Here is a 27,162-nt window from a genome sequence, read left to right on the forward strand (position 1 = left end):
TGCAGTACTTCAAAAGTACAAGATCTATAAATCCTCTAATTGTCAAAACCATACTAATTCATTTTTGTACATAAATGTGTATGACTTCATGTTCCTGAACAGATATATATATATATATATATATATACATACACACACATACATACACACAACTGTGTGCATTTCTTACCAATTTAAATCATCCACGACATTCATTCTTTTCACTTTCCATCCTGAAAATCTTTCCAAAGTAATGATATCCTCTTTTACTGAGTTATTGGGGGAACAAAAACTGTAGCTAAGTCCTGTCTTAGCCCCTGTATCTGCCATCTCCCACAATTATCCCAAACTCTCCTTCCAAAAATTCCTACTCCAATCACATCTCTTCTTGACTGGCTTAAATGTTATATGTCTCTTGCAAACTTTTTGTCTGCTACAACATTCTGTTCTATTAACCCACCGCCATATTCATTGCACCAATCCCTTAATCACCAGTTAAGCTACTCAATTTTAATTTATTCATTTCATTGTTTTTGCTCACAACAGTGGTACTACTTTTAAGAAATCCAAGTCCAATAGTAAAAAAAAAGGGTTCACCTTGTAGGTAAAGTTGGTGTATCCAAAAGTAAACGAACAAACAGAAGAAGAAGATAACGCCAACACCACGATGTAAATAAAATCCAGTAAAATTTTATTATACGAAAAAAACTGCTAGTACTTGGACTTCATCATAAGGCTTCTTCAGGCAAGTGAATACAAAGGTTACAACCATTTCATTTAAGTCATTCAAAGTCATGTGACAAAAACTCATTTATGCTTCTCTCTTTTGAAGCTGGTTTCAAACTAAAATTTTCATTCAAACCTGGAAATTGATATGCTTTAAACCTTAATATCCATTTATTTTCCTGCAGTTCAGTATAATTAATCAAGTCACCCCCCCTAACTGCTTTATAAATATTTTGTAACATACAAAAATTAAAAGTGTGTGAGACATCTGTTTAACATGCCGATAAAGTGCATTAGTATCTAGTTCCATTTTAATTTCCGATAGGTATTCACAGATTCTATCTTTAAGTCTTCTATTACTTTTTTCCTATGTAAAACGCATTGCATTGTGTACACATGGCCATATAAATTATATTCATTATATTACAACAACCATGACTCTTAAAATAAAAATTATGCTGTTTAATAGGATGTATAATTTGAGTTCCACTATATATATTTACAGAAGCTACAACTGAAACATTTTTGAGTACCATATTTATATATTCTAGCACTAACTAGATGTTTCCTTTGTTCCTTATAGCACAGTTGTTGCTTTAAGTTAGACTGATTTCTATAACCAAAGGACAAGTGTTGCTGTGATACATTTTTAAAGATTGGTATACGAGTCATCATATGCCAATGTTTTCTAATAATGCCTTGTATTTTCCTAGTATTGGTATCATAAGGTAGAATACATCTGGGTGTTATGTTGTCGCTATTACTACATTTATTTTTATTTTTTATGTAACCTTTGTCTTCACTTGCCTGACAAAGCCTTATGGTGAAAGTCTAAGTACTAGCAGTTTTGTTTGAATAATAAAATTTTACTGGATTTTATTCACTACTTTTAAGAAAGCCAACTTTCATCCAGATTACATGCACTTATCCCCACCCTCCCAATCGAGTATGTCAAATCTTTTACTATTCCAGCCAATAATAACTCATTTGTTCCTACATTCAATTAAAAAGTCAACCAGTGCAGGTCTTTCATTTAGGATTCCCCTATCCCTTTGTCTACATTCTGATATCAGTTCCTAATAGGGAAGGCAATCACTAGCCTGAAATTCAAATGTCTTCTTGGCCTCTTCCCATTCTATTACATTTCCTTCTCTAATTATTTGTTCCCAATACCTTGGTTTCTTTGTCAGCTTCCTCCAGTAAAATATTTTAGAAGCTAATTTAAGAAAGGAGAACAAAGATGGGGAAGCAAAAAAAAAAAAAAGCAAAAAGTAAACTCTTAAGCTTCTGATGTTCCAAAAATACTTGTATACTCCTATGCTCTAAAGTAATATCCATCTATTAGATCACAAATAAAATGTACAATTATCTAAGCTATGATCCTACGTAGACAAACATAAGCAGTGAAAGTCTTTGGAGGTGAATCTGATGCCGTAAGAGCATTTGCTGATGGTGTTTAGTACAGGATGTCATTAATACTCAAAAGCACTAAAACAAAAATGATTCTTCAACAGCAACAAATAAATCTAGAGAAAGTTATCAACAGTACTTAGCACTACAAAAGACTGATCAAGCTGAGGGAATAAATGAACTAGTAAAACAGTATGAAGCAAATACTGTGCGACAACAAAAACAAAATCATCAAGAGAATAAGGTGCACATGCTTTTAAATGTGACCTTGTCTGTAATGGGCACTGCATCACAGTCATAACTATGGGGAATGATCTGCCCAAGAAAGTGATGGCTGCCTGAAGACTGGTCTCATAAAAAAAAAAAAAAAAAAAAAAAAACCTCTTTTTACTGTAACAATGATCCTTATGATGACTATCCGGAGACTGCTTGATCAAAAAGAAACTAAGAATTAGCTGTGCTAACGGTGTTTTCTGAACAGCAGCCCACTTCTCCAGCCTTAATGTAATGCACCCTGTACTCTGGCCACAAAATAGGGAAGTGTTGCATTGCAGGAAAAACACTGCAGTTCAGGACGTCCCACATGCTCCTCAGCAGATTCAGTAAGACACAAGTTCATAAAATGGTGAACAGCCGCAGGATGATGCTTACAGACCAGGTTGGCTCTTATAAATTCAACACTTTTTGCACTTCCTTATGACACTGTCTGTACCAACCTGAAGTACTGCAGCTTCACAGCCAGATCACATGGTATCACTTTCTCCAAGATTATATGTCATTTGGCCTTAGCAAGTGATGAACAAATACTTTACACCTCCTTTTCATACCATCCAAAGAGCCAATAAGTACCATACATGTGGACAAATGAAGGCAACTTCACATACAGTCTGGGTTACAGCCTTCCAAATCAAAGGGCAATCTTCGAGAAAGTATTAAGGTACGTGGTCATACAACAGCAGCACTATCTACACAAATTTTAATCTACAGAGAAAGCCATGTTTATTGTAACAAGACTACGTAAAATCAGTCATCCAATCTCACCTACTCCTTTGTGGCTGTCTAGGCTGGTGAACTCCACTGTACCCTCATGAAGAGTCCTGCTGCCTTCTCTATACTCGACATGTTTTCCACTAGGATAGTATCGGAATGCATGGCCATAACCTGTCAGGTAGATCTAGAAGACCAAATATCACATTTTCAGTTTTCTTATTATACATGATATCAGTACCCAAGTTTTACTGCATCATAAATAAATATAACGAAGATTTCTTGAATTTCAACAAAATGTATGAATGTTTACTGTACGGTATACCATTTCATCTAAACAAACTTCAGAACTTTGCTACCAAGTGAGGTAATGTCACATGCTCTCTCTTCCTCTGCTATGTGATGTTCTAAATACAACACTTAAGATAAAGAAGTTCAGCAAAAACTTGTTCTAAATCTGCCTTAATTTACTGTGAACTTTAAAGGTTATTAGCACATCCTATATGAGCTGCTAATTGCATCATATGATTTATCTGCTAACCATTTAGGCACACTGCTGCATAATATACCTTTTATAGCTACAACTCAGGTCAGGAATCAAACATACTTGTTACAAAAATGTGCAGTACATAACAGAACAAAAAAAGGAAAAGATAGTGTTCTATACTTATTGTACAGCACAATAAAGATAAAATTTATACAGATAACTAATAAATTTACATCTCTCAGGTAAAAAAAAAAATGAATACAACTACTTAAACAGTCTGGCATACAGATGCCTTGGTTGCCTGACCTAAATACATTCAACACAGCACAGCAGGTGGCATATTTAAGCAATAACCCACAAGTGGATGGTAGGTATTTCAGGATTTACCCACAGTTGGCATGGTCTGATCACTAGGGTGAAATATTAATTAAAAAGAAACTGCTTACCTTTCTTAAATAATATCTTTGTATAATGTCACTGTAGTGTTATTACATGGGGTTTCCTCATTCTTCCATGTTTTCTGATGAACTAACTGTGCATGTGTACGGCACTTATGCTCCCAAGCTTGCACAGTTGTTTAGTGTTGTTCAACACAAGCAACAGAAAAAAACAGAATCTCCTTTGCTGTTCTTTGTGGAAGACAATAAGCCAATGAGGCTAAAATACAGATATTATGTGAAGATTTGGACAGTTGAGAGGTACAAGAGTCTGCCGGGTTTTACAGAAGGACAGCAAACAAAAAAAAAAAAAAAAAAAAAAAAAAAAAAAGGAAAATCAGGCATGTTTCTGTCTCTTTATTTTTGGGAATGTAACCGATTTTTCTTCGGATTTGCACTGACTCTCTGTACCATATTCCAGTAGAAAAGTCAGGCAGCTGAACGATACTTTAGCAGCCAGAATTTCTTCTATTGGTATATGCTGAATTTACAGCCCAAGCTGAAAATATGACAACCAAGGCTTTAAGAAAAGTATTAATTTAATTTACTCCAAGTCTCGAGGTAAGCGATTTCGTACAAAACTTCATCAGACCATGAAATATACAAATGACAAACACTATTAAATACAGATCTAAGCACCTAATTAACCAATTAAAACAATTCCAGTTGCAAACAATCAATGACTCTGTCTCCGTGTTAGAAGAAGGGGTTTTAAAGGTACACTTTCATTCAAGCCAAATACTTTGTCAGCCTGTAGAGTTATGATCCAGTGCAATTCCTCTTTCTCTATCCTGTTCTGAATACTCCCTTCTCTGGGATTCACATTAAAAATACATAGTATAATAAACTCAAATGTGTGTCCTTCTTTCTGCTTGATATGTTTATTCAGAGCATTGGTAGGCACATCTCTTCTTATGTCTCCTAAATGCTCTAATACCCTGTCTTTTAACCTCTTGGCTGTCATTCCTACATAAAAACTAGGACATTTTTTACATGTAGCCAAATAAACCAGACCGGTACTGGTGCAGTCAGCATATAAGTTAAACTTAAACATTGCTGGATGTACAAAATAATTCTTCTTAGAAATATTTTTGACAAGCTTTGCAGGAACGACAAGAAAATGTCCCTACCCTATCAGATATTCTATGGATTTCCTTTCTTCTCTTACATAACATATTTTTTGTTTCAAAGAGGGAGCGTTCTTAAAAGCAAAAGCTGTAGAAAGTCAGACAATACTCTTAATTTTGTCATTCGTCAATAAGGGCCAGTTACGTTTGATAATTTCATATACCATCCCAATATTACTGGAATATGTGAGTACTAACCTCATCTTCACTTCTGACTCTTCAGAAGAATGGTTGCCCTACTGTACCTCTAAGTTCTCTGACATATAATGCTACTTGCCACACCTCTTGCTCCTTGTAACCCCTTTCTATGAACTCACTGCTTACCGTCCATTGTGCATGTATCAGTGTGCAATCTGGAAACCCTTAAAAACTGCCCCTTCATAGAATTCCTAAAAACATAACTAGGATGCGAGCTACACTGATGCAACTTCCAGCATGATTTCTTATAGATCTGGGTATTAAAGTACCATTTAAATCTTTAGAAACTAACATCTAAAAACTCTATACTGGAAGTAGAGGTTTTGATGCTAAACTTTAAAAAAGCAGTGCTATTCTTTATATAATCTATAAAGGTATAGAACTCATGTATATCACGCTTCCATAAAAGAAACACATCATCAACACATCTTTTATAAACAATGATGTGTTTTTTATACCTCTGGTTTTGAATCACATGTGGCTCTTCCCAATAAGCCATAACTAAGTTGGCGTAGCTATTGGCACATGCCGTGCCCATAGCGATGCACACCTTCTGTAGAGAATATAGGTCTTTAATGAGGAAAATATTGTATTCTAAAACCAGCAACAACAAACTAGCAATTAAATTAATTTGTGTTGCTGAATATTCAGTGTGGTCAGTCAGAAATGAGCGCACTGCTCAAACCCCATAGTCATTGGGAATAACTGTAAATAATGTTTGGACATCTAACGTTACTAATAGCAACTCTATTCCGTTTGGATACTCCAAGCATCCATACAAACTAACCAAAAAATCTACCGTGTCCCGTAACACTGCAGGTGCTTGAATAAATGCCAGCTTAAGCTCATCTTTCACATAAATTGATAACGGCTCCATTATCCACCCTTGTCCTGCAACTATCGGTCTCATTGGTGGTGACAGAATATGCTTCTGTATTTTGGGGAGTCCATTCATACTACGAAATGGGTTTATATGCTCAATTTACAATGGGCACACTGGTTTGGCTGTCCAATCAGCATGCTCATTTTTGCATAACAATGCCCCATCACTGTATAATTTAATTCAAAGTATACCTTAACCTACCTAATCATCTCTTAAAGATCATGTTCAAAGGAGCACAATCGAATGCGACATCTGCAACCCATTCCTGCCTTATGTGAACAAACATAAAACAGTAATTTTATGTTGAAATAAGACTTTAAAAAGAAGTTCTGGGGGGAAAAAAGAAGAAGAAAAAGTCAGGTCACAGATAAAGCACTCTGACAAGAAATATCTAACAGATAACCACATTATTAAATATTACTTTTGTTGGAAAGCTTACTTTACATTTTACTTTGTTGATTCATTTATTTATTCATTTATTTTGCAGAACACCATTCGCATAGTTGCAACTACTTCAGCTGCTAGGCATGACTGTCATAGACCAGGTGCATGAGAGAACTGTACAGCATGTGTGCAAGCTAAAATAATTTTATTTTACTTCATTTTTTTATTTATTTATTAAATTTATTTTCTGGGCTTGTGCTCTGAAGAACTTCAGGAGTAGCAGACATTATCAATCAAGCCCACTGCCTTTCAGCTTTACCAGAATATTGAGAGCTCTTAACATGACCTTTAAAGACCAATATAAAAAATATTATCCAAAGAAGACATTTTACATGTGCTGCTTCTCTTAGCATAAATGATTTTTCATGAGGAGAGGAGAAATTAAGCTCACTCCACATGTGTGTGTGTGTGTGTGTGTGTGTGTGTGTGTATATTTATTTCTAAAGCACTGTGAATGACAGAAGTCCACATTCGACGGCGTGCGCATGCTGCATCACACTTTGAGTAATGAAGTAAAATCAATCAGCTATGTAACGCAGCCACATATTGTCCAATTTCTTGGCAAAGTCAATTTGAATTCCCTGACTTCATTGAATTCTGTGATATTGCTAACTTCAGTGTTAGTTTTGGTAGCTGGACCAAGAAAAGAGATGAAATCAGATCTTATTTGGAGTATGCACTCAATAACTGTTGATGAGAATGCTGCTCACAGTTCAAAAACCTAAAATAGAAATACATGACATGTTAACCTTAGTTCTGAAAACAGGGACCATCACTCACACAGGAAAATCTTAGTGGGACAGACCCAATTTCTATTTTAAAAAGGTCTGCACAAAGGTGCCCTGCACTTACACTCAAGATTTTAAACAATGCACTAAAGCAATTAAAACCAGCAGTAACTTGGACTGTAAAGGAACATACTACCCAGTTCTTTTAAAGCATTCAGTATGGAAAGGCAATACTGTTTACGGAGTCATTATTCTAGAGCCAAGTGCTTTACTAGACAGACTATCTTGATGGCCAAACATATAGCTGTCGGAATGTAAATGTAGGGCAGCCTCGACAATGGCGGCATGCTTAAGTGAAGGAATGACCTTAACAAGTGAAAGAAATTCAGTGCGTGCAATTTTAAAACAAAAACAACAACAAATAACACTGCTGCCCCCCTGCAAACCCACCCCTTGGTAATTATATATTCCAACTCTGAGATCACACGATTTGCTGGAAAAGGGAATAATATTCCTATCTGCAGATCATTGATCTATCACACAAGTCGAATATCTGCATATATCGACCAAATGCAGTTGGTTAAACCGATGTTGATTGACCTGCATTTAGACCAAATGCAAAGCACACACGCACGCACACACAAACATATATAAATATAAATATATATATATATATATATATATATATATATATATATATATATATATATATATTATATGGGTCTACATTTGTTTATCAAAACTTATTTTGAAAAACAAAAGTACGATAAAAAAAAAAAAAAAAAGAATCACTGCAGAACCGAAGCACGCTCCAGTGGGGATAAGGGAATATATAAAATTGCCTTTGCAGTGTTTTTTTTTTTTTTTTTTAATTTTATTTTACCTGTTCGGTAAACTTTCATTTAACTGGGATCGTACTTTTGTTTTTCGAAATAACGAGTTTTGATAAACAAAAGTAGACCCATATATACACACACACAAACACCACTACAAACTGTTTATTACAATACAAATTGGTGAGCACTTTTATTCCTTACAACTGACTTGGTTCTTCTTCAGACAAGTAATGAACCATCACATGTAAACTAAACAACCTGCAATGTCACATAGCACAATACCACCAATAAAAAAAATGTCAATGTTAAAACAAAAATGTTAAAATCACATTCCAGACTTTAAAAACCTTAAAATCAGCATCTGGTATTTACAGGTAGTCTCCCCCATCTATGTACTAACCAAGTCTGACCCTTTCAAGATGAGGCACATTTAGGTTGGCATGGCAAATGCCAATTTTTAAGCTCTTCGGTTTCAATTCAGTTTTAATACATTATGTTCACTTAGACCAGGGGAGGTGTTGGCTGCTAAAACCAGCTGCCAGTGTAGTTCTCTATTATCCAGTTTTGCCTCAATATCACTTCTTCTATGTGAAATAACTCTTTACAGTACATAAACAAAAGTGCTCTAAAACCTGGCCAAACCTTAGAGTGCTTACATACTGCATTTGGGTTGCACAGCTAGCCTTAGTATACACCTATGAACCTATATATCTGATGTTGTCCTTTTCATTCTTCCTCACAAGTGGGAATCGGATCAGATCTGATCCTTGGATTCAACTCAGCCACTACACAAGACTTTAGATCCAACTCTCAAGCCCCCCCCCCCCCTCTACCCACAATATTACATTCAACCCCCAACTCCTCAGATCTCGTTTGCCGCCATTGTGGTTAGATGGAGGTTTCCACTCTTGAGCATCGTAAGCAGCATTTTTCTTGTGATAACTCAGTTTACTTCTAAAACTTGCTTCCATTTTCTCTTACAACTTGCAGCTTCTTCTATCCATTTCCTCCCTCCAAAGTTCTTTGCTGGTGTTAGGGTTTTCTTTTTCTTTTATCCTCTTCTCATCTCTTACTCAATTTGAGTAGCATTGGTACCATTCTTGATACATCTCTTTTCCTTTTCTTACCTTTTTATGTATTCTCTAACATACCATAGCTGGTATTCCTTTCTTAGGTTATTGCAAAAAAAAAAAAAAAAAAAAACTGTTATTTAATAGTTTGTTTATTGTTAATTTTTTCCTTATTAGTTACACTGCTTTTCTTTTCACTGACCATGTCAGGGAAACCTACTGGTTTCAAAAAGTGCACTTCTTGTGGGCATAAGATCCCAAACTCAGATACCTACAAGAAGTGTGTGTAGTCCTGGGAGCAGATAATCTTGGCTCCTTCTTGTCCCATTTGTGCCACTTTTAATCCCAAGGCTTTATCGGACAGGCACAATAAACTGATATTAAAAGGCTTGCTACCTGCTTCTTCTGGTGGTCAAACCCCTCCAAGGCACTCAAGCAAGTTTTCTTGGATACCAGAAAGAGATCTCTTTAGAAGTTCCCAAGGACTTCTTCTGAGCTGCTGGAAAAGATTAGAAAAATTTCAGATATAACAACCTCGGATCTGAAACCTCTTGGGCCACCTTCGGCTTCGGATTGAAAGCCTTCATCGGATCTGAAAGGTTCGGCTCCTATTGTCACTTCATCTTTACTATCTTCTTTTTTAGATCTGACAACCAGTTCAGCTCATAGAAGTTTGCACTCCAGAGTATTCACGGAAGCTTGTTTCACCTTCTCTACCCACTCAACTTTCTCAGAATCAGAGGAAAAACTATAAATCCTTATCCACAGCATCTTCCAGGTCTTTGAGGAGTCTGACAGAGGCAGATATGGATAGGATGATGTGGAATTTTCTCAGGGCTCACATCCAGAGATTCCCGAGAGGTTCCACTTTGGATCCAAGTAAAGTACCTTCTTCGACTCTGATGGTGTCCCTGACCAGTTCTGCTCTGATACCTTTGGATCAGAGCAAGTCTCAGATCTGAGAAGTTGGCGCCAGTTCTGAGGGGTTGGTTTCGGTCCTGATTTAGTCAGATCCGTCGCTTCCTCTCAGAGCCTCGGCCCTGGACAGCTCAGATCCAGTTTTCTCCATGAGGCTCAGATTTGGTGGCAGAACCAAACTTACTTCCTCGGAGGCTTCAGCTCTGATGAAGGGGTAGATGCTTCCCCTGGTCCTTTGGCATTCAAGGTGGTAGAATGGGCTTTCTCTCTTCACAGAGAACCATCCTCTCTTATCTCGGATTCTACCCATCTCCCACCTGTGGTTCTGAGCTCTAAGCCCATCAGACCTATTCCACAGTGAGAGGCAGTTATGGGAAGTCTCCAGACAGTTCCACTACATGAATTCCCCCCTTTTCTGATACCTTCCCCAAACACCCCAAGGAAGAGGTTCCTTGGAAGAGGATGTGTATAACGACGCACATACACTTGCCCATGGAGGCTCTCTCAAAAGACACCAATTTTGATGAGGGAGAAGGATTCCCCAGATTGCCACCCAATGACATCTCCTTTGATTATATCCTCGAAATCCTCAAACAGAAGGGTGGCTGGTCTTCCCAAACACCCTCTCCTGAAGAATCAGTGTTTCTGGTGGCTTTCAGTTCTTGACCCAAACACCTTCTCCTGAAAAATCAGTGTTTCTGGCGGCTTTCAGTTCTTGACCATCTATGTATTGGGTGACATCCCGGTGGATGAACTGATTGACTTAATTTCCCACCAGGCTCGGCAGGATCTGGACACAGTCAAACCTATTCCCAAGTGCCTGGACAAATTTCTGGTCCCTCCTACTGATAGACCCCACTACAGCAAGGCAGTCCCAGCTGATGCTATAGTGGTGGCGGCAGCCACCAAGAAGAAGCTGGATGAGCAAATCTCCTCTGTCCAACAACCAAACAGGGAGTCCAGAGCAATGGACAGATTTGTACACCTCAGCTACATTTGCACTCAGGTCGTTAAATTACTTGGCACACTTCAATTGGCTACAGAGAGCTTTGACAAAGGAACTATCAAACACTCTTCGCTCAAAGTCCATGTCTGCAGAAGATTTTAAAAATACTTCCTCACAATTGGCAACTGTGTTGTCCATTTGTAATGCATCAAAGAAGCTGATCTCCCATGCAATGGAAGGTTCAGACATAGCCATAAGAAAACATGCTTGGATGTGGGTATGTGATTTTACGGAGCCCTTGAAGACATCCTTCGTCAATGCCCACATGGATGGCACTTCCTTGTTTGGGTCATCAGTTAAAGACATGCTTACACAAAGCAAACAAGAGATGTCTGTAGTAGGAATCAAGTTTTCTACCCCTCAACAAACCTTCTCTAGAAACCAAAGAGGTGGTAAGAAGATGTGGTTCCGAAAAATCTCGGGGACCCTTCCAGGTTTCATGCAGGATAACTCCTCCAGAGGCAGAGGAGGAAATCTGAAAGGAAGATGTTGCACTAGAGGCAGAGGGGGCTCGCAGAATCAGGGCTTCAGAGATTCCCTTTCCAATAGGCCCTATCAGCACTCCTGAAGAGCTGCCTGACTGTCCAACTCGGAAGGCAGTCTGGGGTAATTTCTCTTTGCACCTAGATGCCTGGACAGATATAAAGAAAAAATTAATGGGTGCTAGGAATCATATCCAGAGGTTACGCCCTTCCTCCTCCTCTCCAAAATAGGAAACTTCCCGACATTCCACCTAGTCAGACGGAAGATGCAGCGCAAGAAATACAAAAGCTGCTTCATAAAAGAGTCATCCAGGAGCATTGGAAACTTACTCCTATCTCTTTTTAGTGCCAAAACAAACAGGGGAACTAAGACCCATTTTTGGAACCAAGCAATTTGGACCAGTATGTAAAGAAGATGAAGTTCCAAATGGTTACAGTTCAGTCCATCCTGCCCTTTGGCTTCTCACTGTCCTATCCAAGTATCAACTTCTACAGGGACTACTTGCTCCAGGTTTCCAACACTTTAGGCATCACAATAAATCATGCTAAGTCGAACCTAGTCCAAGTACAGATTCTGGAATTTACAAGGACTCTCTTAAATACTACAACTCAGGTAGTGTCCTTACCTCTCCATTGCATCACATCCCTGAGACATCAAGTTCAGGCTATACTATCTCACCAGTCTCCTCCAGCAAGATTAGCACTACAAGCTCTTGGGTCGATGTCAGCTGCCATACTTTTAGTCCCTCTAGCGAGATTCTTTATGTGAATCCTTCAATGGACACTGGCGATACAGTGGTCCATGCTTTATCAACCCCTATCATTTCCTTTAAGACTCAAAGTGCAAAATACAAACCAGGAACAAATACAGACAATCCAAAAACAGGAGGTACTGAAGACACCAGTGAGAAGTTTAAAAATGTATTAGTAATAACCCGACAAGATTAAGCACTTTCGTTAGTCTATAACCAAGACTTCATCAGAATCTAAAAATTCAACAAACTACAATATTTAAATAGTAAAAAATCACTTGATCACCACATCAATTAACAACAGAAGCAAATTTGTTAACCCTATGCTATCAAATACAAAAGGTGGTAGTTGTTAGAAAGTACAGTTTTGTACCTACCATAAATGTAGATGTTCGAGTGCTAATACAGCTGCAGTCATAACAGATGGGTTCTCCTGCCGTCAGACGGGTCCTCGGTCGGCCGAATTCCAAAGTCTAGGTCCGGTGTCGGTTGTCGTCGCTTCTTCCCTGACGTCAGTGCGACAGGGGTATAAAAGAACCAGCCGACGCCATCTTCTTCAGTTTTTCTTGCCCCAGATGTCAGGTGCCCCCAGAAGGAAGGCAAAACATAAATATATGTAGTAAAGCAAATGCAATATAATCAAAAAACAGTAGTTGCAAGCAAATACACCATAAAAGAATACCCCAATGAGGTTGTATGAGGAGGTGTTAGCCATAAGGCCTGTCCCAAGAGGGGAAGGAGGGAGGGAAACCTGGACTGCAGCTGCATTAGCACTCCAACATCTACATTTATGGTAGGTACAAAACTGTACTATGTTCATCGTGTATACAGCTGCAGTCATAACAGATGGGTAGAATCCCAAAGCTAATAAAGGGGTGGTAGGCACTAAGTGGAACTAGGAGGAGCCAGGATGCCCTGCAAGACTGCAGTGGCAAAGCCCGCTCTAGTTCTGGAGTATAATGGTAGGTGATAGTGCTTGGAGAAAGTATGTACAGAACTCCAAGTGGCTGCTTCCAAAATATCTTTGGTAGGAACCCCCCTGAGGAAAGCAGCAGAGGTAGCTGTGGCCCTTGTGGAGTGAGATCTGATGCCTGTAGGTACAGTTTTACCATGAAAAGAGTAACAAAAGCGCATGCAGTGGGCTATCCATTTTGAGATAGTCTGTTTGGAAATAGGCTTCCCTTGAGGACCTGTGGCATAGGACACAAAGAGTTGTTCTGATTTTCTGAAAGGCTTTGTTCTGTCCAAATAATAACGGAGCTGTCTGTGAATGTCCAAGGAATGTAGTAGCCTCTCCCCTTTGTTTTGTGGATTAGGGTAAAACGTAGTTAAGTGGATAGCCTGATTCAAGGCTACCCTGGATACTACCTTTGGCATAAATGAGGAATTGGTTCGTAAGGAAACTCTGTCCTGATGGAAAATGATGAAAGGCTGCACAGCCATGAGGGCTTGTAGTTCCGAAACCCTGCGTGCTGAGGTGATAGCTAGAAGGAAGGCTGTTTTCCATGACAAATATTGCAGATCTGTTGAAGCAGCTGGCTCAAAAGGAGGCAGGGTTAGTTTTTCTAGAATGAAATTGAGGTCCCAAGCCGGTACTGGTTGTTTCCTTGGGGGTTTTATATTCTTAGCCCCTCTGAGGAACTGTCTTAAGAGAGGGTGAGAGAATAAAGGAGGATCAGTGTTGTACTCTGCAGAAATGGCTGAGGCATGGATTTTGATGGAGGAGAATGAAAGTCCACTGCTTAGCAGCTCGGCTAGGTACTGTAGTATTTGAGGTAAATTCAGTATTCCAGGATTCTGACCCTTTTTCTGATTCCAGACACACAAACGTTTCCATTTTGCGGAGTAGGCTTTACTAGTAGAAGGCCTTCTGGCCTCCAAAATGACATCCTGCACCTCCTTGGAGAGTAGGGTCTGCTGTGAATTTAAGGAATTCTACAAGCGGCTAGATTGAGTGTTTTCAGCTGACTGTGAAGAGTTTGAAGTTGTGCTGAGTCAGTAGAAGAGGCATTAGAGGCAGGATCCATGGTGGGGAATGTGTCAGGCTCCTCAGGAGTGGGTACCAGTGTTGTCTTGGCCAGTCTGGAGCAATGAGAATCATCTTCGGTCTGTCTGCTCTGGCTTTTAATAGAACTTTGGCCAGCAGTGGAAGAGGTGGAAAGGCATAAACCGTCATTGTTGTCCAACTGAAAGAGTGCGTCCACTTTCCAGGCCTGTGGATGAAAGGTCCTTGAGCAGAATTTTGTCAATTGGTAATTTCTGTGGGTGGCAAAGAGATCTATGTCTGGCCTTCCTCATGATTGAATTATCATTGTAAAAACTTGAGGATGCAACTTCCATTTGTGTGGATCTGTCATATTTCTGCTCAGGTTGTCTGCCAGTGTGTTTTCCTTCCCTGGCAGGAATTGTGCTTGAAGTTGGATTTGCAATTCCAGAGCCGTGTTCCAAAGGGACATGGCTAGTCTGCACAGGGGATATGAATGAGTTCCTCCCTGTTTGTTTATGTACCACATCACTGTGGTGTTGTCTGTTCTTATCAATAGCTGCCCTGGATGCAGTAGGTCTTTGAAAGCCATAATAGCATTTATTACTGTTAGCATTTCCTTTTGATTGATGTGTAGGTGCTTTTCTTTTTGTGACCATTTGCCCTGAATGCACCGATCTGTCATGTGCGCCCCCCAGGCTTAGTCCGAGGCGTCTGTTGTGATGACTTGATTTGCTTGAGGCTTGCAGAATGGGAGACCTATGTTTCTTTGGCATGCTTGAGCCCACCACAGAAATTCCTTTTGAAGACATGGAATCAATAGTATGATTGTTTCCAAACTGTGGCTGTGTTGAGACCATAAGTTTTTTAGGTACCACTGAAGTTTCCTCATATGCAGCTTTGCACATGGGATTAGCAGGATGCAAGATGCCATGAATCCCAGAGCCTGCAGGATTTTCCTTGCAGTCAGCCTGGTGAAGGTTGCCAGTTTTCTGAAGTATTGAGTTAATTGCCCTTGTTTCTCTGGCGTGAGGTAGGCCATCTGGGTGTTTGTATCCAAGCTGGCACCCAGGAAAATTATTGTTGTCTTGACTTCTTTTTGTTGACTGTGTATCCCAGAGATTTCAACAACATTATTACAAATGCCAGGTGTTTCAGAAGAGTGTGTTTGCTGTCCGCTTGGATCAGGCAGTCGTCCAGATATGGGTATATTTGTATCCCTTGAAGTCTGCAGAAGGCAATTACTGATGCCAGGCATTTCGTGAACACTCTGGGCGCAGTAGATAAGCCAAAGGGCAATGCAGAGAATTGATAATGGGATGAACCTGCAAGAAATCTGAGGTATCTTCTGCAATCTTGTCTGATTGGGACATGCAGGTATGCCTCCTTGAGGTCCAATGTCACCAGCCAAGACTCCTTGCCCAGCATGGGAAGAAGCTGCTGTAATGTGAGCATCTTGAACTTTGGTACGAGTACATATGTGTTTAGGATGGATAGGTCCAAAATAGGTCTCCAATCTTTGCCCTTCCTTGGTACCAGGAATAGTCTGGAATAAAAACCTTGACCCTGTTCTTGTGCAGGTACCTCTTGAATAGCTTTCATGTCCATGAGATCTGAAATTTGTTTTTGTGCCTCTGCCCTTTGATTGTGTGGCAGGTTTGGCATGCCTCTCATTTTTGGAAGGGTGTGAAAGTGGAATCTGTAGCCTCTGTCTATAATGTCCAGGATCCATTTGTCCTTTGTGACAATATGCCAATTTTTCGAAAATAATGCCAATTTTCCGCCTAAAGGTGCTGCCATTTGAGCCTTGCTTGGCATGCAAAGGGGAAGTCATTGGGTCTGCTTTCTGAATGGCTGTGAACTATCCTCATCCCCTCTTGGTGTAGGTGTTTGCCATTGTCTGCCTCTAAATGATCCTTGAGATTGCCCTCTACCTCTCGGGCGCCTGTATCTACCTCTTTGAGGTCTGTCTGTGGCTGGAAAGGACCAATTTTTTGAAGGCCAATTTCTACTGAAACGTGGCGGTTGTACCTGTAGGAAATCTTTCACTGTTTGCATTGATTTTGCCTTTTCCTCCATTTTCTTTAATACCTCCTCAGCTTTAACACCAAACAATACATCTTTTTGGTGCATCTAGTAATTTAGCTTTGACATGATCTGGTAAGGTTTGCTCTTTGAGCCAAGCATGTCTACGTATGACTGATCCTGTAACAGCAGCTCTACAAGAGGCCTCTAAAGCATCAAAACCACACTGCAAGGTATGTTTACCCACTTGCTCTGCACTATGCAACAAATCCTGCAACTCCTTCAAGTCTGGTTGTTCAGGTTGTGACATTTTGCTTTTCAACTGAGATAACAAAAACTGTTGATACTTTAACATATGGAATTGACAGTTTAATGCCCTCATGGTTAAAGTGGCCGAGGTGTATACCTTTTCCCCCCCCACCTTTCTAAAGCTCTGGAATCTCTCTCTGAAGGTAATGGATTTTTGGCAGTGGAGGCCTGAATTCCCTTGGGACCCTGTGAAATAGTTTCTGGGTCAGCCGCATGGCTTTTGTATAGGAATTGGTGTGAATCAGGCACCCGGTAATACCTGTCAGGCTTGACTGGAGCTGGAGGTAAAGAATCTGGGTTAAGGCTGGCCTCTGAATACACATCATCTAATATGTCTAAGACGGGAGGTATAGCCAGAGGCCTGTGCTGAGGGAGCAAGAGGAAATCCCTGAGCCTTTTCTTGGAGTCTGAGTACTCTTGGCCTTCCCAGTGGAAGTGTTCCCTCAAGGTATGCAAGGTTTCCCCAAAAGAGTAATCCTCAGGGGGGGGGACAGAGGGAATGGACTCCTCTGCATCAGAATCTTCGAAAGGAGAGTAAGAATGTTCCTGGTCCTCAGAATGCTCTGAAGTAATGGAGGCCTCGTCCGAGGAAAGGTATTCTTCCTCCACTCTGGGCCTTTTGTCCGGGGGGGTTGAGAACCCCTGATAAGAGTAATCAAATCCTCAGCCATTTTGAGCATCTGCTTTTTAGGCATGGGGCCTTGAGAGGGGCCCTGTGGAGCTTGTCTTTTAGAATGCATGGCTGCTTTAGATTTAGTGTAAGCCTTAATGGAAAAAGAAGAAGAAGGCCTGAAGACACCTAGAGAGGTGGCAGGCCTGTCTGAACTCTTGAGTTTCCCCGCCAAGAGTGACTTCGGTTTCTGTAGTCAGGGTGTGGGCCGAAGAGCCTGTGACCTCGGGCACAGAAGACTCCGCTAATGAAGTGTCATCGGTAGTCAAGGGCTGCGTAGGTGCCTCGCTGAGAACCGGAGCACATGTAGTCGGCTTTAGCGTGGTGTCGGTAGAAGTCGCGGACCTCGTATGTCGGTCCTCATCTTTACGTTGTTTACTCAAAATTGGAGTCGGAATATCCGACGACATGTTGTAATTAAACTTTTTGCCAAAATAGTGTTGGGCGAACTCCGCCCGACGCTTAATAGTGCGTCTGTTGAATGTAGAACAAAAACTACAGGCCGAGACGTCGTGGTCTGGGCCTAAGCAAGGTATACAGAGGGAATGGAAATCCTTATGCGGTATTTGCTTCCCACATAAAATGCAATTATTAACTTTGTCTGACATCGGTCTGAGGCAAGAAAAAAGTTTCCCCAACGGGGTACTTAGCTTTCTAGAAGTCTTCGGCTGAAAAATATTCGTAATCTCAGGAGCTGGCCGACCGGCACTTGCGAACTGCTTCTGCTTCGGGCACCGCGCAGCAAGAAAGACTGAAGAAAATGGCGTTGGCTGGTTCTTCGCACTGACGTCAGGGAAGATGCGACGACAACCGACGCCGGACCTAGACTTTGGAATTTGGCCGACCGAGGACCCGCCTGACGGCAGGAGAGCCCATCTGTTATGACTGCAGCTGTATGCACGATGAACATCATAAGGTGCAGGGTTTACACTTTGTATGATTTTAAACACAGTACACTACTGATTGAAATACATTCATTAAGATCAGGGGGCACACAAGCATTCAACCTTAGTTGCCACATCAACTCTCTATATTCGATAAGATCTTGCCATGGCCCTCCCCTCATATTCTGAGATACAAAATCCAATCCAAAAAATAAAAAGGAATTATCAGGGTGTGTTTCCACATGTTTATATAAATAGTTTTTAACATTCTTATTCCTTATATCTAGATTGTGCTCATAAATACACTCTTTAAACTTCTGTTTGGTTTTTCCCACATAAAAACACAAACATTGAACACACTTTGCCACATATACTAATCCCACTGAATTACAGGTGCAGTGGAATGAAGTAACCAACTTGTGGGTCGCTACCACTAGAGTATTACCCTCAAAAATAAATTTGCATTGGTTCCAGAATCCACACTTGCAGGTTCCCCACCTCTTGACTGAATTTGAAGTCAGTTTTTCACTGCCTTCCAGTTTTTTTAAGTTCTTCCCTGTCCTATATACTATACATGGTCTATCACTAAACATCAGGAACAAAAAATCAGAGCCAGCAAACGGTGACTGAATAAAAAATTGTATTCAACAATATCACAGCATATTGTAACAAAAACAGACCGGTTTTTGACCTAAGGTTTTTTTCTAACTGTTCCAGTGACTGGATTATTTATTTAGCCTCTTGCAATTGTGGTGCTTTTTATGTTGGACAAACGTCCAGACCTCTTAGAATTCGCATTTCCGAGCACTTAAGTAATATCAAACAAAAAAAGACACACAATGCTCTCTATAAACACACATTAGTACATTCCACCAGCAAGTTTAACTTTATTGTCATTGACATGATTCTAGGGAACAGGGCTCATAAATCTGAATGGCATTCTATATTAAATGCGAAAGAAAAGAAATGGATCATTAGACTGGGTGGGTTGTTCCCACCTGGACTTAATGAACACCTATAATTTTCAGCCAATAGGATTTTGGCTATCTGTATATATGCAGCTATTGTATTTCATGAATTTTTTGTACACTGAAGAAGGCTGTGCTTTGCCAGCCGAAACCGGTCTGTTTTTGTTACAATATGCTGTGATATTGTTGAATACAATTTTTTATTCAGTCACCGTTTGCTGGCTCTGATTTTTTGTTCCTGATTGTTGGCGTTTCTTGAGCCTTGCAATTGCTGCCGTGCAGGAGGTTTCTTTATTCCTATCACTAAACATCTCAAAATCTTTCCCATAACAAGAAAATATTTTCCAGTTCTTACATAGTATGTTACCAATTGCATCATTATCCACAGTGTAAGTTGTGACAAATGCCTTGCCATAATCTTTAGTACTGTTAGCTGTAGCATATCGGTCATTAGCATCTCCCATAATGTGAGTAGTAGAACCCCTAAAAAAAGGTAAGATGGTGCCTTCTAACCATTTAGTACTAACCTCACTATGAATACTAACAATCAGTTGCAGCGGATACCCTCTTGCCTGGAACATGTCAAGAAGTTTGTTACTTTCTTCCACAAACATTGTCATCAGAAATCATTTTAGCCAGATGAATAAACTGTCCCTTTACCACCCTTTTCTTAACATGCCAAGGGTGGCAACTTGTGTAATGCAAGAGGGAATTTGAATAGCGGGGTTTCCTATAAATGTTAGTAGTAAGACTCTCCTTAACATGATCTTTGGCTATTAGCACATCTAGGAAGCTAATACTTTCAGTGCTGTAGGAATAAGTAAATTTCAAAAACAAGGTACTGGAATTCAAATAGTTTACCAAGTCAGTTGCTGCTTCTTCATTCATTTCCCCTGCTAAAAAAATATCATCCAAATATCTGGCATAGACTTTTAATGCCTGTATTTTTGGGTTACTCAGTATGTACTGTTTTTCCCACTACACCATGATTATATTAGCATACAGGGATCACAAGCCACCCCCATTGCTACACCCCTTTTCTGCTTAAAATACTGTCCTTCAATATAAACAAAGTTTTAGTCTAAAATTATTTTCATCAATGTGACTAAAATTTCAATTTCATCAAAAGAATAAGTTCTTAAATCCACTAGAAATTCCCTACACCATTCAAAACCCTGTTGGCGGGGAATAACATTAAATATACCAACAACATCTACTGTTACAAAACATAATGCTTTTGAATAATTAACTCCCCTAAGTTTTGTCAAAAAATCCCAAGAGTCCTTACAGAGGGTGGTGGTATCTTGCTAAACAATGTTTAAGCTTCAAATCCACGTATTTTGCCATGGCATGTACCTTAGAAGCACTGGCATTAATAATTGGCCTCCTAGGAGGATCCCTCAAATCTTTATGAAGATTTGGGATGCCAAAAATAGTTTGCACTATGGGATATTTCACTTTAAGGAAATTCAGTGTTTCCCCATCTATTTGTCCTTGGTCAAACATGTCCTGCAAGAAAAATGTTTTCCTGTATGCCACATGAATATAACTTTGTGTAGTTTCTTCATACATATCATCAGTAATGTGAACAAACATTTTGTTAAAATAGTCTTGAATATACATTACCACCCCACCCCTTGTCAGGTTTCATAACCCATATGTTTTTATCTTGACAAAGCAATGTTAACAATTCATTTTCAGTCACACTCAAGTTGTAAGTATGGTCTTTGGTCTTAGTATTCAGGTAATTTCTGATCTCAAAATCACATAATTTCTCAAATAAAACTAAAGGAAGAACAGTGGGTGGGTTAAAAGTACTAGCTCTTTTTAACACATAACTTGTATTTTCCATGTTTTCATGATTAAACAAACATAAAAAAATAAACCTTCTGATAAACAATTTTCAAGTACAACAAAACGCTGTTTTAGCTCAAGTCGGGACAAAAGTGTAGCCTCTACTCAATACTTCAGAATGCTCAGTTTGATACAAATTGTCTGTAAAGTTAAAAACATGAAAGTCACCCGTTTTGTTTGAAATTACTACTGGAAGTTTATTTGAAACATTTTCATCTATCTGTCCATGTTCCACCGTCCATACTGCTTCTGCTGGTACCTCTGGCTCCCTTGGTTGTAGTTTTTCCTCTCCTGGTTCACATTGTAGTTCCCTCTGTTCCTCAAACGCTCCGAAGGCCTTAATGGCTCCCTCCCTAAATGGGCGTCGCTGTTGCTGCCAGAATACATCACTTCCTCCTCAAGGCCATGCTGTCCATCACTAAATGCCCGGTTCTCACTGGTCTTCTGTGGTTGGGGATAGGCTTGCCCCTCACTGTACTCAGTTCTATCCCCTTGAAGTTTCCTTTCTTTACGTTAACTAATGTCTCTCACAATGTTGTCAATTTTAGTATACAAATTCAAGTATTGTGTTTTATATGTAGTAAACTAAGTCTTTCTTAATCACAGTGTCTAAAGTGTTTGCTTCAGCAATCAGCTGCTCAGTTTCATGTTGGTTGTGTTTAATTAAGCAGCTCCAACAGTTCAACACCTTGCTTATTAAAAAGTTCAATGAGTTCATGGTGCAAGGAAGAACCCTGCAACAACCCAGTGGAGTATTTTCAAGATCTAAGACTCCTGGGTATCTGGTTACGCCTGACATATTCCACCAAATAAGCATTTTCTACTTGCAGTTTATGGCATTTAGTGAGCACATGTTCAAATTTTGAAACAGATTGTTGCAAGGTTCCATTATGTGTGGTTTCTGTAGTGTTAAATTCAAACACCCGATTAAACCACCCTTTAAGGTCTATAGTATTAGTACCTACTTGAGAGAGGTTTCCATCCAAGTTGTGTAGAGGTTCAAGGTTCTCATCCTGACAACTCCTGCCCATTAAGCAGTTAAGAGTATGATTAAAGTCACAGTCACTACTGGTGGCACTGTCCCTTTGGATGTGGTGAATTTGAACATTAAGTTCTTGCACAAGTTGAGTTAAGATGCTAACACACATCTGTAACTGCCCCAGCAGTCCAGGGCCACCTCAGCATCTCAGCCATGGATAAAAAGTACAGTTTTGTACCTACCATAAATGTAGATGTTCGAAGATCCACATTGCTGCAGTCCTTACACTTGGGTAGTCCGCTGTCCTCGGTCGGCCCGACTATCAAAGTATAAGGCTGACGTCGGTCAAGGCGCATTTGACTGACATCAGGACGTCAGGGTACAAATGCGCATGACCGACGTCATATCCTCAGTCTTTTCTTGCCCCAGATGTCAGAAGACCCTAGAAATAAAGGTCAAAACCAAAAGACAGCAAACCAACAACCAACCATCCTAGCACTAATAATATGTACAATATATACACTATACATCCTATTAACAACCCAACCCACACAACCGCCTCCAAGAGGGGAAGGAGGGAGGGTAAATTGGACTGCAGCAATGTGGATCTTCGAACATCTACATTTATGGTAGGTACAAAACTGTACTATGTTCTTCATCTCACATTGCTGCAGTCCTTACACTTGGGTAGAATCCCAAAGCAGAGGTAAGGGTGGATGGCTAAACTATAAGGAAGCAGGAGCTGCCAAAATGCCCTGCAAAACAGCAGTGGCAAAACCAGCCCTGGATTTAGAGTAAAGTGGAAGGTGATAATGCCTAGAGAAAGTATGCACTGAACTCCAAGTAGCTGCCTCCAAAATATCCTTAGTTGCCACCCCTCAAAAAGCTGTGAAGTGGCAGTAGCTCTAGTGGAATGAGGCCTAATCCCAGCTGGAATTTCCTTGCCATGATGGGAATAACAGAAAGCAATGCAAAACCCAATCCACTTAGAAATAGTTTGTTTTGACACAGGCTTGCCCTGAGAACTCAAAGCAAAAGAAACAAATAACTGCTGAGACTGCCTGAACCCCTTAGTTCTGTCCAAATAATATCGCAACTGCCTGTGTACATCTAAAGTGTGCAAAATCTTCTCCCCTTTATTTTGGGATTTGCATAAAAAGTAGGCAAATGAATAGTTTGGTTTAAAGCCACACTAGAAACCACTTTAGGCATAAAGGAAGGATTAGTACGTAAAGATACCCTATCCTTATGGAAAATTAAGAAAGGCTCAACCGCCATAAGGGCCTGCAACTCAGAAACCCTTCTTGCAGAGGTAATAGCCAACAAAAAGCAGTCTTCCATGATAAAACTTTAATTCAGCAGTAGCTGCAGGCTCAAAAGGTTGTAGAGTGAGTTTCTCCAACACAAAATTGAGATCCCAAGCAGGCGTAGGAGCTCTTCGTGGGGGTCTTATATTCTTTGCCCCTCTAAGAAATTGCTTGAACAAAGGATGAGAAAACAATGGTGGGTCACAATCATAGTGAGCTGAAATTGCTGCAGCATGAACCTTAATAGAAGAGAAGGACAAACCTTTGTCCAGTAACTCAGTAAGATATTGAAGAGCCACACTTAAATTAGGCTCGGAAATATCAAAATCTTTTGCTGCACTCCAAAATAAAAATCTCTTCCATTTATCTGCGTACACTTTCCTTGTACTAGGCCTTCTAGCTTCCAAAATAACATTCAAAACTTGCTGTGGAAGTGGAGGCCCACTACGGTTCAAAACAGAATATGCCAGGCTGTTAGGTGCAGAGAGTGAAGCTTGACATTGAGCAAATGACTGTCCTCCTGAGACAACAGGTGTGGAATCGAAGGTAAAGGCCATGGAGGCTTCCGTACCAGGCTTCTCAGCAATGGGTACCAATGCTGTCGAGGCCAATCTGGAGCTATCAAAATCATCCTTGGCTTGTCTTGTCTGGCCTTCAGTAGTACCTTTGGGAGGAGAGGCAGAGGTGGAAAGGCATACACATGAAGATTGCTCCAATTGAAAGAAAGAGCATCCACTTTCCAAGCTGTGGGATGAAACCTTTTTGTGCAAAACTTTGGCAGCTGGTGGTTCAGTGGAGAAGCGAACAGATCTATGTCTGGAGTTCCCCATGACACTGTCAATTTCTGAAATACATGAGGATCCAATTTCCACTCGTGGGGATCCATAATTTGTCTGCTCAACACATCTGCTAAGGAGTTCTGTGCTCCTGGCAGAAACCTTGCCAGAAGATTTAGCTGTAAACTGAGAGCAGTCTCCCACAAAATCATTGCTTGCCTGCAGAGGAGATAAGAATGTGTTCCGCCTTGCTTGTTGATGTACCACATGACAGTTGTGTTGTCTGTTAGAATCAACACCTGCCCTGGAAGAAGTAAATCCTTGAAAGCTATTAATGCAAACTGGACTGCTAACATCTCTTTCAAGTTGATATGTAGATGCTGTAGTCTGGCAGGCCACTTGTCTTGTATCCACTTTCCATTCAGATGAGCTCCCCAAGCTATGTCTGAGGCATCTGTCGTTAGAATCTGACTCGCCTCTGGCCGGGTCACAGAGAGTCCCTTGTTTAGGTGACATTCCTGAGCCCACCACAAAAATTCCTTTTGAATGCAAGGTATTATTTGAATGACAGTGTCCAAATCCTGGCAGTGCTGTGTCCATACATTTTTGAGATACCATTGCAGCTTCCTCATACGCAGTTTGGCATTGGGAAGCACCAGAATACAAGATGCCATGAACCCCAAGGCTTCAAGGACTGTCCTTGCAGTCAGCCTGGACAGATGAGACAACTGATGAAAGTAAAGGGAAAGATTCTTTTGTTTGTCCGGGGTCAAAAAGGCCATCTGGGATGCTGTATTCAGTCTCACACCCAGAAAGCACATGTCCTGAGAGGGTACTAGACTGGACTTTATTTCGTTCACAGAATACCCCAGGCATCTTAGCACTGCTATCACATAGTGTAAATGAAGAAGAAGTTCGTCCTTTCCTTGAGCCAGAATCAGGCAATCGTCCAAGTAAGGATAAATCTGTATTCCTTTTAACCTGAGGAAAGCTATCACTGGAGCCAGAACTTTCATGAACACTCTGGGCGCAGTAGATAAGCCAAAGGGCAATGCAGAAAACTGATAATGAGAATTCCCAGCTCGAAAACGCAGATACTTCCTGCAACTCAGTCTGATAGGAACATGAAGATAAGCCTCCTTGAGATCTAAAGTTATCATCCAATGATCTTTGCCCAGCAGAGGTAAAAGCTGTTGTAACGTCAACATTTTGAACTTGGGAATGTCCAGATAAGTGTTGAGGATAGATAGGTCCAAAATTGGTCTCCACGTGTTCCCTTTCTTTGGTACTAGGAACAGGCGAGAATAAAATCCTAGGCCCACCTCTGGTATAGGGACTGGCTGAATGGCCCCTATTTGGAGTAACAGAGAAATTTGCTTGTGAGCCTCTATTCTTTGTGGAGGAGGAACGTCTGGCATGCCTTTGAAAGGAGGCAAGGTATGGAAATAAAACCTGTAACCGTGGTGTATGATATCCAATACCCATCTGTCTTGGGTAATTAAACTCCAATTTACTTTGAAAAGTGCCAACCTTCCTCCCAAAGGTGCTGCCAGACGAGAAGGCTCTGGCAGCTGAAAAGGTAGGTCATTGGGTCTGTTTACGAAAGGACTGACCCCTGCCCTCACCCGAAGACTGTGCAGGAGAGCTCCCTGTCCTAGGCCTGAAAGAGCCCTGAGCTCTGCCCCTACCACGTCTAGCTCTACCCCTAGACTGGAAATCATAAGAAGGATACGTCCACCATTTAGCAGGCCAATTTCTACTAAACTTTGGAGGCTGAACCTGCAAAAAATCTTTAACAGTCTGCATAGACTTAGCCTTGTCTTCCATTTTCTTTAAAACGGACTCAACAGGAGAACCAAACAACACATCAGATTGTAAAGGAGCATCTAAAATCCTTGTTTTAACATGGTCAGATAAATTCTGATCCCTCAGCCAGGCGTGCCTGCGAATAACTGACCCAGTAGCAGCCACCCTAGACGAGGCCTGTACAGCATCAAAACCACATTGCAAAGAATGCTTACCCACCTGCTCAGAAACATGTACTAAATCTTGCAACTCTTTACAATCAATACCTTCCGCCAGAGCATCAACCTTAGACTTCAATTGTGAAAGGAGATAATTTTGGTATTTCAACATGTGAAACTGGCAATTCAAGGCCCTCATAGCCAGAGTGGAGGAAGTATAAACTTTCTTTCCCCATCTATCCAAAGCCCTGGCCTCTTTATCAGAAGGAACCGGATTCTTGACAACAGAAGCCTTAACACCCTTAGGCCCCTGGCTAACAGTTTCTGGGTCCGCCCTAGGACTCTTAAAAAGATACTTATGAGCTTCAGGCACCCTGTAATACCTATCCGGTTCAACAGGAGCAGGAGGCAAAGAATCAGGATTAAGAGAAGCCTCTGAAAAAACATCTTTTACCACATCCAAAACAGGAGGTATAGCCAAAGGCCTATGCTGGGGTAAAAACAAAAATTCCCTAAGCCTTTTCCTGGAATCAGAGAAGTCCTGACCTTCCCACTTAAAATGTTCCCTCATGGAATGGAGAGTTTCCGAAAATGAAAAATCCTCAGGAGGAGAAGCAGAAGGAGTAGAATCATCCACCTCAGAATCAGAATGAGGAGAATACTCCTGCAAGTCTTCAGTCAAGACTCTGAAACATCCAAGCCTGCTCAAAACTTCCTAACTCAGGCTCCACCCTAGGCCTCTTATCAGGAGGGGGCAAGGAACCCCTAATCAAAGTAATCAAATCTTCTGCCATTTTAAGCATATGCTTCTTGGGCACAGTTCCAGAAGAACTAGGGGTGACACCAACTGAAGCTAAACCTGGCCTGCCTCTGGGAGAAGCCTTGGAAACAGAAGGAGAGGGCCTAACCACCTTAGGAAGAGAGGGTAGTATAGTAGCCTGAGAAGCCCCTTCAGCCTGACCTGCCTCGTGA

General features: G+C 40.6%; 1 protein-coding gene across 1 annotated transcript in view; it reads right to left on the reverse strand.

Moving 5' to 3' along the window:
• Window positions 1–27,162, reverse strand: part of VRK3 (VRK serine/threonine kinase 3) — a 1,531,785-nt gene that overhangs the window by 193,512 nt on the left and 1,311,111 nt on the right. The window contains exon 9 of the mRNA XM_044058788.1: window positions 3,157–3,289. Within this exon, the coding sequence (XP_043914723.1) occupies window positions 3,157–3,289 (133 nt within the window). The remainder of the gene's footprint in view (window positions 1–3,156; window positions 3,290–27,162) is intronic.

The sequence above is a fragment of the Protopterus annectens genome, chromosome 16.part0 (genome assembly GCF_019279795.1).
Source record: "Protopterus annectens isolate FY-2018-M chromosome 16.part0, PAN1.0, whole genome shotgun sequence".
Taxonomy (NCBI): Eukaryota; Metazoa; Chordata; order Ceratodontiformes; family Protopteridae; genus Protopterus; species Protopterus annectens.